This window comes from Caretta caretta, chromosome 2 (genome assembly GCF_965140235.1).
Source record: "Caretta caretta isolate rCarCar2 chromosome 2, rCarCar1.hap1, whole genome shotgun sequence".
Lineage (NCBI taxonomy): Eukaryota > Metazoa > Chordata > Testudines > Cheloniidae > Caretta > Caretta caretta.
Genome location: NC_134207.1, coordinates 136,744,246 through 136,758,858, shown reverse-complemented (window position 1 = coordinate 136,758,858; position 14,613 = coordinate 136,744,246). Strand labels below are relative to the sequence as shown.

Genomic DNA, 14,613 nt, shown 5'->3' with positions numbered 1-14,613 from the left:
TACTGCAGTGTCAGGGAACCCACAATAAGTTGAACAGCTGATGAAGTAATGCTATTTAAGTGGGAGCTTGAGTTGATATAAAGCAGAGGCTCATCTACCGTAGCGAGATGTTGGGCTGTAAAGCTGTCCTCCAGCTATAGCTATTGGAGCTACATTGAAATATTTCAAAGGAAACATACTTTGAAATGACACCCTATATGATTTTGGTATGGATGTGTCCCAGTTCTGGTCTTGGATTTATACCAGTATAAACAAAATCAGAATCTGGTCCATAATACCTGCAGATATGCACAATGGCTATTGAGTTCCCTTTGCCTGTGGGTGCATTTCAAGAGCTGGTAAAGTCCTCCCTAGTGATATCCCTTACTACTTAGAGAGTTAATGGAGAAATTAATCAGTTAATGTCTGTAATGCACTCTGCAATTCCTAGCTCAAAGGCACCATTGAAATAAAACATGTTTGTTTATTTCTGTAATAAAAGTCTTCTATTTCCAGTCACGGGAGTGAGAGAGACCCATATCTGCCAGTAACTTGTGTGACCCAGAGCCAATCATTTACACTCTCGGGATAAACTGAGACACATGTGCACAAGACATACAATATTTGCCTGGCTTACTAGGTGCTATGAAGGTAAATAAAGGTCTTCAAAGCGCTTGGGGGTGCTCTACAGAAAGGCACTACTGAGCACAAAAGCCACAGTTCCTCTCATTCTGTGAGAAATTTTCTTCAGTAATCCAGTCTTCGAAAAGGTACCCTGGTTCGTATTAATTTAGTCCTCTTCAAACAGTGAATGCTGCAATTAATCACCCCTGTAGTCTGAACTACCTGGTCATGTAGACAATCCTTGAGTATCTGGTAAAGTCTTGTCTTCACTACAAAAAAAAAAGGTGTTCTTAACTCAAGTTAGCTGACTCAAGATAAAATCCTAGTGACAAACTGCCTTATCTTCACTAGGATTTAACCATGAGTCAGCTAACTTGAGTTAACACTTTTTTTTTTGGTAACGAAGACAAGGCTTTAATACTAGAACTGACTGTCACCCGTAAATAGCAAAGTTTGTGAAAAGGTCTCACAGTGATACTGTCCAGACAGAAGTTACTAGCCAGAGAATGTTACCACTGCTTTATATACAATTGCCCTGCTACAATTCCATTCTCCAAAGTAATAGGAGTGGGGAAGACTACTCAGGAATCCAGTAACATCCTTCCGCTTTAACTAGCCACAGTAGTGGTGCAACTCCATGCTTATGTGATAACTAACACTGCCTAACTCCAAAATGCTAACTCTTATAAAAACATTAAATAAAACAAAGAAATTCATTGACAAAAAAACCCCTTATTATGTAGAGTTAATTGACTGCATCTATTTATTAATGTAGAGGGGGTAGCTGGCTGGAAATGTTGTTAGGGGGCTCTCTTTTATCATGTGCTTAAAGTTACTATAACCAACAATGAATAATAATTAACAAAAAAATTTTCCAGAGCCATTTTAGAACTTTCATTATAGTCTTTTGTGCCAGACAGCAATATCTTCAGCAGATAAGATGAACAAGCTGGACTGTAAAATGATGGCTGATTCTATTTGTCACACGTTAACCTTTTAGTTCATCTTACAGTTGGGGGCAGTTTTACCGCAAAGAAAAACCCATTTAAGGTTTTTATGGATATGCCTCTGGCATGTAAGAGCAAACCTGAAATAGCTCCAAGTGAAACATACTCTCAAATTAGTGCACAGCTTGAATTGCCCATCTTCTCTGTCCAGCCCTTAAATCTTGCCAAGGTACAGAAAGGAATGAAAATCAAGGGGCAATCCTGAACACATGAGTTTTGTTTCTTAAAAAGAATGGCCAATTAATTATAATATAGAGACTGTTTGCAGCTAAATTATCCTCTTACACACCCAGCTCACTTATCAACAGAACCCCTGTTTTTCCTGGAGTCCACAGCCATGGAATGTGCCCACTGGAGAGGAAGAAAATGCAAAGCAAGACTGAATTAACTTCTATGACAACGCTGGTCTTTTCTGCAGCTTAAGCTGTTTCTAACAAAACAGAGTTTAAAGCCATGGGGACTGCACAGTGCTCCTGGCATCCGTTCTCTCAGACAGAGCAACACCCTGAGGTGTTGTAAAATAAGCTTCCAACACTGTAAGTGGAAGTGAACTGTGGTGACACATGGTGTGACGGAGAACCTGAAATCAGGATCTCTTCTTAAGCGTTAGTGTTCAGGTTGTGTGACTTGCTCAAATCTGCTTTAAATGGGAGTCAAGCATCCCACTTCACAGTTTGGAACCGGATCCTTAAATGCACCCCGTCCACCCGAGCGGACATTACTAAGTTTGCAGGAGTATCTGACCTGAATCAAACTATTCAGTAACTGCTGCTGTTTACAGTGTTGGCAGCCCACCTAGGAAGGAAACAGGGATAGTTTTAATTAAAGAGAGTTTGGGGTTTGAGATTCCTTTTATTACTCCCTCAGCACCATCCTCTGTGCTCCGGTGGCAGCAACTGTTCTCTGGCCAAGTAAGGCTGGACTTGGCTCTAGGCCTGAGGCAGGTCTCTTGAATGACAGATCCTTGCTGAGGAAGGGAAAAAGCTCACCTTTCAACCTGGATCCTGCATGTAGTAGCATGTTGTGCTGCCAACAGACCATTGGACTGGCCCAATTATAGACTTTTCTGCTATTCCCCACTCCTTCTAAAGTAAGCACAGAGGGTCCAGTTCTGCTGTCAGTCACAGCACGCAAACTCACTGACTTGCATAGCACTGGAACATATGTACCTGTTTGCAGAGTTGGGGGCCCCAAAGATGTTACGTGAAGGACAGCAACAGATGCAGTCAATTAGCTTCTGCCTTCTAAAACAAACCCTCTGGCCATTTCATTCAAATAGCGATGCACCAAAAGAAACTACCACCAAATTGGAACGCCTGAGGGCTAAGCCGCAGATGACTAAACACTGTTAGTCACGGACCTCAGATGCCAACAGATCATACTTAAAAAGAAAAGGAGTACTTGTGGCACCTTAGAGACTAACCAATTTATTTGAGCATAAGCTTTCGTGAGCTACAGCTCACTTCATCGGATGCATAAAGTGGAAAGTACAGTGAGGAGATTTTAATACTACTGACCGCTATTCCTACCTACATGCCTCCAGCTTTCACCCAGACCACACCACATGATCCATTATCTACAGCCAAGCTCTACGATACAACCGCATTTGCTCCAACCCCTCAGACAGAGAGAAACACCTATAAGATCTCTATCAAGCATTCTTACAATTACAATACCCACCTGCTGAAGTGAAGAAACAGATTGACAGAGACAGAAGAGTACCCAGAAGTCACCTACTACAGGACAGGCCCAACAAAGAAAATAACAGAATGCCACTAGCCGTCACCTTCAGCCCCCAACTAAAACCTCTCCAACGCATTATCAAGGATCTACAACCTATCCTGAAGGATGACCCATCGCTCTCGCATATCTTGGGAGACAGGCCAGTCCTTGCCTACAGACAGCCCCCCAACCTGAAGCAAATACTCACCAGTAACCACACACCACGCAATAGAACCACTAACCCAGGAACCTATCCTTGCAACAAAGCCCGTTACCAACTGTGCCCGCATATCTATTCAGGGGACACCATCATAGGGCCTAATCACATCAGCCACACTATCAGAGGCTCATTCACCTGCACATCTACCAATGTGATATATGCCATCATGTGCCAGCAATGCCCCTCTGCCATGTACATTGGTCAAACTGGACAGTCTCTACGTAAAAGAATAAATGGACACAAATCAGATGTCAAGAATTATAACATTCATAAACCAGTTGGAGAACACTTCAATCTCTCTGGTCACTTGATTTCTGACCTCAGAGTGACTATCCTTCAACAAAAAAACTTCGAAAACAGACTCCAACAAGAGACTGCTGAATTGGAATTAATTTGCAAATTGGAAACAATTAACTTAGGCTTGAAGAGAGACTGGGAGTGGTTGAGTCATTATACTAAGTGAAATTATTTCCCCTTGTTTATTCCTTCCTTCCTCCCCCCCCCCCCACTGTTCCTCAGACATTCTTGTTAACTCCTGGAAATGTGCTGGAAATGGCCCACCTTGATTATCACTTCAAAAGGTTTTCTCTCCCCCCACCCCACTCTCCTGCTGGTAATAGCTCATCTTAAGTGATCACTCTCCTTATAATGTATATTCTTTCATGGTCTGTGTGTATATAAAATCTCCTCACTGTACTTTCCACTTTATGCATCCAATGAAGTGAGCTGTAGCTCACGAAAGCTTATGCTCAAATAAACTGGTTAGTCTCTAAGGTGCCACAAGTACTCCTTTTCTTTTTGCGAATACAGACTAACACAGCTGCTACTCTGAAACAGACCATACTTACTAACTTAGACTGCAGGTTCTGTTCCTTTCTTTGTAACAACACCACAATAAAAGCCTATGTTAGTTAGAAATGAGCTCCCTTAGGAAATGGGGATATGATGCAAAAAAAGCAGAACAAGGGATTTGGCCCTGTTATTGCATTTCGGGCTACTTCTGAGAAAGCTGAATCCCTAGTGAGCGTGTCAGACCCTATTGAAGCCGCTGCTGTTCTGAGAAAAGCGCTCATTTAATATCAGTCTACTTATGCCATTTTAATAACTGGCTCATTACAAGGGCAGTGCCAAGCTTTCCAAGCACAGAATAAGGATGAGGGACAGAGATCTTGTATGCCACCCTAAAAGGGAGGAGGGTGAAGCTTTACAAAGAAATACAACATTTTAGTACTTCAAAAAATGCTTGGTTATAACTCCTGTACTGCACACACCTGATTCTGAAACAGATCTTTCCTAAAATAAGGGCTTTGTGGAACGAAAGCACCAGGCCTCACTTTTGGGAGTTCAACTTGTGCTTAGGTTATAAGTGGAAAATGAGCATCGTGGTCTAGCCCTACACTCCCCTCACAATTGGCCTAGGACTGAAACAGGGAAGCTGCAGACCAAGGAGTACCCAATGCCATCAACAGAAGTTGTATGAGGAACAATAGCCATACTCTGTGCAAGAGCGGCTTAAAACATTTGTCCCCATAGTGCCTTATTACTAATAGTAAAAAAAGGAAAATGGGACATAAGCACATTCTCAAAATGGAGCTTGAATTAGTTAAAATTTCTTATCTAACATCAGAATGCCCCTCAATTGCTTAGCTGCACTAAAAAAAAATCCTTCAACTAATTGTTTCCCTCCCTCCCTGCCCCCCCCATGACATTTAAATATCTGAGTTTTAATGGCCTCTCATACACACAAGCTCTAAAAATAGGACTGTTGGGAGGGAGCTGCAGCTGGCTCATTAATCAGAGGTCTCATTAATCTGGTTAATCAGAAAAGCTCTCTTATTTATGGTAAATCCAACAGCTGTTTCTTATCTATTTCTGTTCTCCACAGCCTTTAAATGAAACTGCTTCTCAAAGGAAGCCTTCTAGTGAAACACATGTAAATGCCCAGACATCTTCCACCAAACAATATTATTAATTGCAGTTTCACTACACAAGTAGCTTTAACAAATCCATGCAGCAAATCTCCAGCAAGATGCTCTGCCTCAGGGAGTCAAACAGTGTTGACATAACCAGAGGAGTGGCTTACTATACTGATCTATCTAGGGAAAGGCTCCTGCCATTTCCCCTCTACCACGGTGACTGGACACATGGTCCCCACCACTGGAGCGTGGGATCCCCTAGGGCATTCTCTTTGGAACCTCCTTTCTTACTGGATTACCACTCCATCTCCCTGTCTGATGGGTTCCTTTCCAAATCTACCAGAGAAAGACCCATTCAGGTGGCATGGTCAAATATCCTTCTTGACTGATCTGTGTTCAGCCAGCCTGGGAAGAACTACCGTACATACTTGTTCATAAGCCAAATGTTTTTTTTAGTAAAAAAGGGAAGCATCAGAGAAGGGGTTCGGCTTATGAATGGGTAGAGAGAGGGAGAGGTGGGACACAGCCCCTCCCCCCAACAGAGGGGGCAAGGAGAGGCAGCACAGCCAGCAGAGCCAGAAGGGAAGAGGAGGGGCAAGAGTCTCTCCGCTTCTGGCCAGGCTGCTCTCCCCCCAGCCTCCGAAGCAGCTGCAGCTCCAGGGCTGGCAGGCTGCAGCTGCACCACTCGGCCCCGCCCACCGGAGCATGCTGTGGCCATGCGACCCAGCTGCAGCCGCGCCGCCCGGTGTGGCTCCCCGGAGCACGATGGAGCTGCACTGCCCAGCCTGCCGGAGCAGCTCCAGCCAGGCCAGAGACATCCTCCCCTGGCCCTCCCCAGATAAGATGGGAAGGGATGGGATGGAGTGGGGGGGGGGTCCTGGGCTAGGGGGGGGGTCATGTGGGGGATGGTCACAGGGGTTACTCCCCTGACCCCCAGCTTCTCCCCCCCAAAAAATTTCCCCACCAGTTGCTGTCCCGGCCCGTCAGGGTAAGCAGCTGGTGCGCCAGGACAGTTTGTTTACTTAGGTTACCTCTGTGCCTGCGGACGCTCGAGGTAAACAAACCATCTCAGCCCGCCAGCAGCCAAAGTTTGCTGACCCCTGAATGATAGGGTCAGCTTATGAATGGGTCATAAAAATTTTCCATTTTTACTTGTCCATCTTGGGGAGGGGGGGTCGGCTTATAAACGAACCATCTTATGATTGAGTATATACGGTATATCCCCTCTTCCTCCATGTTTGGACACTAAGGAGACCTGCTAACATGCTGAGCCCCCAAGGACAGTGATCCCATTAGACTCAATATATTGCAGTAGGGATGGTCCAGGAGAACAGAGCAGTTACTAATGGTGATGGAAACAGCTCTTCCTCAGATAAAGGAACAGCTACTGTAGCTCTTTGAATTGGCTGCACCAGATGCAAATTTGGAGTTCAACCCTACAACTACTTAAATACATACAAATATACTTAAAAACTATATAAATAACTTTCTTCACATTAAGTCCTACTAAAGTCCTATGTGCACATGTTTGCAGGATCAAACCCCTGAATTGAATCAGGCCTGTAAGCTGGCTTTCTATAGTTTAGCCCTGGATAGACAGACTTTCCCAGCAAATAGTATGGCAGACAAGAGGGACTAACTAGGAAATGCACTCTACTAATGGTTCTACTTTTTGATTGGGTTTATTTGTGAATGATCCTAGGCAATGCTGCACAAATGAAAACAGTCAAGAAAAGCTATGGAAATGGACTGTTCTGGGTACTTCTAGACAAATGGGTTTCCTAACATGAGCTTATGAAAAAATGGTGCCAACTGAGTAGAGGGAGATAGGTTCAAGCATGTAAAAATAGTCTGGAAAGCTATAAAAGAAAAGCCTAATCAGAAGATTAAAAATAGCTCTGTGCAGGGTGGTGCTGGTAATGCGAGAAGCTCAGGATTTACCAGAACCTTTGTAAGCTGAAAAATGCTTAAGAGGGTTAAGAAAATAATCAGTTTACATGAAGGCTTGAGTGCTGAAACACAAGTGCTGCAATCTGGGAAGAGGAAAGGATTCCTGAGAAGTGACTCCACTGAGTCAGAGAGAGCGCTGCAGGAGGGTCTAGCTCCCTGCTGGGCCTTTGCTGCAGGACAATGTGTCACCTTGGACTTGGGAGAAGTTAGAGCAAGAATATCCAGAGAAAGCCCTGAGCAATAAAGGGGACACAACATGAGAGATCCGAGAAGCAGCCAACCTGAGGCCAATCAAACAAAGCCAAAAGCCTGTCATCACTAACAAGCTGTTTGGAGTAATAACTTAGAGACTCTTAATAGCATTGCACCTAAATTGTGAGAGAGACCGAAGTGTGGCCTGGGCACAGATCTGGGAGACAAACTACTGAGCTTTGATTCCAGTTTGGCCACTGACTCAGTGAGCCGTTTCACTTCTCGGTCACAGTTTTGCCATCTGTGAAATGAAGCAAAGAATACCTTACCTACTTCACAGAAATGCTGTGACAATAACCATTTGTAAAGGTTAGTGTGCTGGAACGACTGGCTCTAGGGAAGACTTGGCTCTATGTAAAACTATTTCCCATATCGTCAAGTCACGTGTGCTTCAGCCAAGAGGGTGGAGCCTAGAAACTTGTGATGGCAAAAGACAACAAGGAGTGTAACCAGCAACTGGCCCAAGACCTCTTAGTCAGAACAAATTGTAGCATCCACTGTTAATTAACTGCAAATTGGAATGCCCAGACATTTTGAAAGGAGAGTCCAAAAGAAGCTGATTCCTCCAAAGAACAGAAAGGGTACCTAAGGTGCCAGTAAAACCTGAGTATAGTGTGTGTATAGTTTTAGGTACTCCCTGCATCACAGCTGAAGCCAAGCCAGCATCAGCAACATCCAAAAACAGCTGTAGCAGATCCCTTTCCATGTAGGCAAAGATTTTCTGTGAGAAATCCTGTAGGTTTTCTGTAACACTGTTGAGCTAGCGTGCACGTTGCACAACATGGCTTTCTGTGCCCATCGGGGAGAGTGTGCTTGTATTTCAAACCTGCTAGTAACAATCATGCCCATGCATGGTTGCACAAGCCCAAGAGTACGCTGAGCATTAGTGTAAACACTTCCTTCATCATATTCCAGTACAGTAGTTGCATTTACCATGACCATCCTCTTCACCACTTGCTTTGATACTGAAGTCTGTGTCGAAGGTTGTGTTACTCTCTTGGCTGGGAGTCCATTTTCCTCTTCAAAATAAGGAAAGAGAATTGTCCTCGAAATATGATGAAGGAAAAAGGGCAGAAAGAATGGTTTTACAAAAGATATGTTGTACACACTGGTATGCTGGTCATTTCTGGGATGATGTGGGTTCAGAAAATAGTTCCCCTTCTACAGAAGGCAAGCTAAGAGACTCATCAAGCAAAGCTTTGTCTGGAACAGGCTCAGCTGCCAAAGCCCAACCCCAAGACAAGATTTGGAGACATTTCTAGTTGAGTTAGCTTGGGTTTGGGAGGGGGAAGGTGGAGGGGCGGGGGTCAAGTTACAGGCCTGTGATGTTACTATCAGTATTTACTCCGTGGAAAGGCATGATGTAACACAAACCAAAACCCTGAAACTCAAATCCTCTCTCTCTCTCATGTGATTATTTTTCCACTTTAAAATTTAACAGTGAGCAGTAAATAAACAGGGGTCACCCAGGCAACAGCTGCTGACTCCAAAGAGTGCTATCAACATATCTTCAGTGATTCAGCATTCTGCTACATTCACAAACCACAAACTCATAGGAGCACACATGAATATGCAGATAGAGAGACAGCTGACTGGTGCCATTTTTATTACTATTTTATCACTGTCCATGCACCTTAAGAGCTAAATTTTGAGAAACAGTCTATTTGTAGTTTTGCAGCTGCAGTTGTACAGTTCTTAGTGTGCACAACAACCAGCAGCCTTCAATAGTAGGATTCTGACAATGAAACAACTTGATTACCTTTGGGCACAAATCACTTGCATCCACAAATCAAATAAAAAAAAATCCCATGATATTGTATGTAAAAACTGCAAGTTGTTGCGTTTTTAAAAAGTGCCCACTGTTAAGACAGACAACAAGTAACAGAAAGCTTAAAGCAGAACCTGAATGGAAATGCAGATCAATAAGGGAAAAGTGCAACAATGAAAAACACTGAGCCCTCATACCCCACAAAAATCTTTTCCAATATGCAGGGTTTGAGTAGTAAATGTTGAACCAGGGGAGCTCATCTTTTATGTACATCGAAGATAGAGTAACTAAGTATATTAATTAGGGAAACTGAGTTACTTTGTCATGGTGAGCTCACATTTCATCAATATGGCTACCAGAGATTCCAGAATTTGGTCCTCAGTCTTATTCAAGCTAAAACTATGGGTGCAGGGGATCAGCTGTTTCACATTCCAGCTTGGGTGAATGAGAATCTAATGATTGTTCTCTGGAAGAAATGCAGAACCTTTGTCCTTTCCCTATCTCTGCAGACTTATTTCAAAACAAAAACTGGTGAGTGCTATAGCTGTGCCAATAAAACATGAAGAAATAAAACATATATTGCAACAAAAAGGTTTTAAGGCATGTAAGTTACCCACTTGATTTACTCAAAACAAATAAGAGAAGAGTAGCAAAAAGAAGCAGAACCCCTCTGCCCCACTGTTACTTCCACACAGGCTATTTTAGAAGATGAAACTACCATAAGCTTCATAGGCACAGCGAATAATGCCAAAAGTATGTTGATTAGATTCTGGTAATCTGAATTTGGTGTTTGCAGCTTCACACGTGTGCAGTAATTTTTTGCTTTAGATTGAAACTAAAAAGAGTTGACAAGTGATTCCTTACCGTTAACGACAGAGCCATGCAGACAAAAGTGAACTTCTTGATATGCGTTGCTGTGACTGTGTTGCTGGTGTTCACCAGTTTATTGCTGGGATTATTCTAGGGTGAGAGAGAGAGAAAGATAACAAGCATTAACATGGCTCCAGACTGCTATGGAGCGGACAGTACCAAGGTCATAGGGGGAATCTCACTCTCTGTGTGCACAGTTCTTACTTTTTTTTTTTTTTTTTTTTTTAAATTTAGTTAGCTTCCAAACAGGACACTTGCACAAGCCACAGAATATTTTTCCATGTGAACTGACAATCATTGTTCAACTGGTCTCTCACAGAGTTTACTAATTGCCTCAGTCTGCCAAGCAGTAATGCCTGCTCAAAAGTTTTAACGATTCTTTCTAAAGGATACTGGTGTGGTGTTGGCTGTCTTTGCTTAAAGCTTGTAAGGATGCGATCATAGCTAGGAAAAATGTTATCTTCCCTTCGTCCCCAGCCCCCACATCAACACAAAGTGGCACAGCATATACACAGCAGTGCAACCACCCCGTCTCAATACAGATCCAATTAGCCAGAGAGTGACTAATATAAACAAAGATCTAGGAACACCTGGCGCTGCTAATTAAGTTTGATGAACTGTACGTAATTAGACAGCTAGATCGTCCATTCTGAAAAGGACTCACATTGCAGTGGCAGGTGTGCTTAAAAAAACAACCCCCATTCGTTCCCCAAAGCACCTAACACCAACAAATGAAGCTAAAGATTTCATACTACTGACTGGGAACACATCCTTATGATAAACTACCTAAATGAGCCATGACAGGGGAGCACAGAAACCCAGAAGCAGGGCCTAGAACAGTGGCTGCAGAGTCATCTATTGGAGTGACTACTTGGCTGTTTAAGATACATGGGTAGGCACCAGAAGTGATAAGAACTCTGATGCAGTGCGATATTTACTCAGCCTTGATGTAGTTTAAGCAGAAGAATATCAAACTGGCAGTCACCTGGTATGGACAGCTTGCTAAACCTAATCTGAGAAGTCGGAATTTGTGCAAACCCATCCGGGGGAGTGCCAGACAGGAATATGGGACAGATTAAAAGCACACTGACTATTTCACGAGCTTTTGTACAAAACTCAAACTCAGAACTTTCACAAGTGATTACATAACTTACGGAACCCCATTCTGTATTGGGATGCTCAACTTTGGTGCCCAGATACAAATTGGCAATTTGTACAAAACCACTTCAAGCCATCAGAAGGGTAATGCTCTGGAACAGCCTCCCAATAGTTGTTTGCCCCCATAACTCCTGAGGAAGAGCTGGGCAAATGAAAATGAGTGTAACTGTACGATGGGTTTGCTTTTGATGGTAGGGGGCAGAGTGCAGCAGTGATGGGGCTCACTTCCAGTTTATATCTCATGTTCCTAAAAGCTCATGCTTTGGGATTTCAGCTGGCCACCTGGAAGGATCAGGAAGGGATTCCTTCTTCCCTATCCCCAATGTATGCTTCCTCTGAGGCGTCAGAGATGGCCACAGCTGGAGATGGGAATTGGACAGGGAGGGCGAGGACTCTAAGGTGGCACCGAGCATTCTCTCTCTCTCACAAGTGCTTGGGTGGCTGGTTCTTGCTCACATGCTCAGGATCTAACTGATCACCACATGTTGGGCCAGGAAGGGATTTTCCCTCAGGTCAGACTGACAGTGCCCTTTTCCCACCTTCCTCTGTACCATGAAGGTGTCAGTCACTTGCCAGGACTATCTGTGTATCTTTCATCTAATAATTTCCCTGCCATTACAAGGGCCTCAGGCATTGGTGCACCTTGGTTCCTTCTATTCTCTGCCTGTGACACAAAATAGTCTAGGCTCCTAAGGGCTGTAATACTTTGGTCTAATTTTTGGTCTAAATGGGTTAGTGTGCAGGTGCTGGTTACCTGTGCTATACAGGATGTCAGGCTGGATGAACTGGATGGTCTCTTCTGGAATTAAATTCTATGACTCTGAATTTGTGCGTATGGAAGATGCCAGTAAAAAAAAAAATCTGAAGTTGCTTTGTACAGTATAAGCTGTCCTCTTTGAGCACTGATGGATCTCTGAACATGGTTTTCTTAAGACTACACTTCTACAAGTAGGGCAGAACTACATTAAAGTACACCAGAGAACATTAATGGGCACTAGCAGTGTGTACACAGACTATTTAATGCACAGCTTAATTTAGTGGACTTTAGAAATCATACCCCATAGTGCATATTGCTGCTCTGTGTAGACAAGACCTTAGATGCCCCATATTTTAGCTAATACCAAGTTCTTCTATAGATCAGAATCTGATCTCCAATTTCAGTGTTGTCTCTTTTATAAATGGGATCCAGGGAGAAAAGCTGAACCAGAGCTGCTCCATGAAATCTTGCAAAGAGGGACATCAGGAGGGATAGTGTCCCTTTCCTTGCAAGACTGGAGTCAGTCACTTTCCTTGTGACATAGTCCACTTCACACACAGAGCAGCTGCAACCCATTTGAAAGGTCTGAAAATTACAGGTGAGCTTTTAGAAGGATTCTGAATGATAAGAGGTTCTGGTTGGATACATTGGAGAAAGCTTTATCTTAAGAAACAATAGCTTCCAACAGGTGCATGAATATGAACAGGAATAAAACAATTATTTTTCTTGACCTTCCGGAGGGAGAGGGAGAGGGAGATGGAGAGGGAGAGGGAGAGGGAGTGTGTGTGTGTGTGTGTGTGTGTGTGTGTGATAACAGCCAAAAAACAAACAAGAACAATAGCTGAAGCATTCGCAGCCGGAGAACAGGTTTTTTTTTGTTTTGGTTTTTTTCATAATGGCTCCTCTATACCCAGCCTGTGTCATGCCACCTTGCTCTTCAACAGTATAAATCTCAACCCTAGATTTACTTTGCAATTAGATCATACCTGTTTGATTCCTATCCTAACTCCTTCCCCACATGATACCACCTGCTGGCTGTGACAAATCATACTAGCTTCTACTTGAACTGTTGACTCTCAATTTTATCAAATAAAAGTAATGTTATAGAATCATAAAAATGTAGGGCTGGAAGATATCTTGAGAGGTAATCTAATCCAGCACCCCATACTGAGACAGGACCAAGTGAATTTAGACCATCTCCAACAGGTGTTTGTCTAACCTCTTCTTAAAACCTCCAGTGACCCAGTCAACCTGTGGAACTCTTTGCCAGAGGATGTTGTGAAGGCCAAGACTATAACAGGATTCAAAAAAGACCTTGCTAAATTCATGGAGAATAAATCCCTCATTGGCTATTAGCCAGGAGGGGAAGGGATGGTGTCCCTAACCTCTGTTTGCCAGAAGCTGGGAATGGGCGACAGGGAATGGATCACTTGATGATTGCCTGTTCTGTTCATTCCCTCTGGGGCACCTGGCATTGGCCACTGTTGGAAAACAGAATACTGGACTAGATGGACCTTTGGTCTGAGCCAGTAGGGCTGTTTTTATGAGATGGGGATTCCACAATCTCCCTTGGTAACCTATTCCAGAACTTGACTACCCTTATAGTTAGAAAGTTTTTCCTAATTTGTAACCTAAATCTCCTTTGCTGCAGATTAAGCCCATTACTTCTTGTCCTACCCTAGGTGGACATGGAGAACAACTGATCATTCTTCTCTCAGCAACATCCCTTAACATATTTTAAGACTGTTCTCAAGCCCCACTCAGTCTTTTCTTCTCAAAATTAAACATGCCGAATTTTTTTTAACCTTTCCCATAGGTTCAGCTTTCTAAACTTTTTATTATTTTTGTTGCTCTCCTCTGGATTCTCACCAATTTTTCCACATCTTTCTTAAAGTTGTGGTGCTCAAAACTGGTCACTGTACTCCAGCTGAGGCCTCACCAGTTCTGCGTACAAAGAAAGAATTACCTCCCTTACCCGACATTCAACACTCATGTTAATACAGCCAAGAATTGTATTTTTGGCTTTTTTGCAACTGTATCACATTATTGACTCATATTCAGTTTTGATACACTATAAACCCCAAATTCTTTCTTGCAGTTATTTCCCATTCTGTAGTTGTGCATTTGATTTTTTCCTTCCTAAGTGTAATACTTTGCATTGGTTTTTCCTGAATTTCATCTTGTTGATTTCAGAGCAATTCTCCAATTTGTCAAGATCCTTTTGGACTCTAATCCTGTCCTCCAAAGTACTTACAACTCCTCCCAGCTTGGTGTCCTCTGTAGATTTTAGAAGCCTATTTTCCACTCCACCTATGACTGTTCAAATCATTAATGAAATTATTGAATGGTGAAGTTTTTTCTAGAAAATGAAAGCTCACTATTGCCCAAAT

The 14,613-nt window shown here is 43.0% G+C and overlaps 1 protein-coding gene across 1 annotated transcript in view; it reads right to left on the bottom strand.

Moving 5' to 3' along the window:
* The window catches only part of ANKH (ANKH inorganic pyrophosphate transport regulator), a 147,503-nt gene that overhangs the window by 34,832 nt on the left and 98,058 nt on the right, over nucleotides 1–14,613 (bottom strand). The window contains exon 9 of the mRNA XM_048839630.2: nucleotides 10,303–10,398. Coding sequence (XP_048695587.1) covers nucleotides 10,303–10,398 — 96 coding nt within the window. The remainder of the gene's footprint in view (nucleotides 1–10,302; nucleotides 10,399–14,613) is intronic.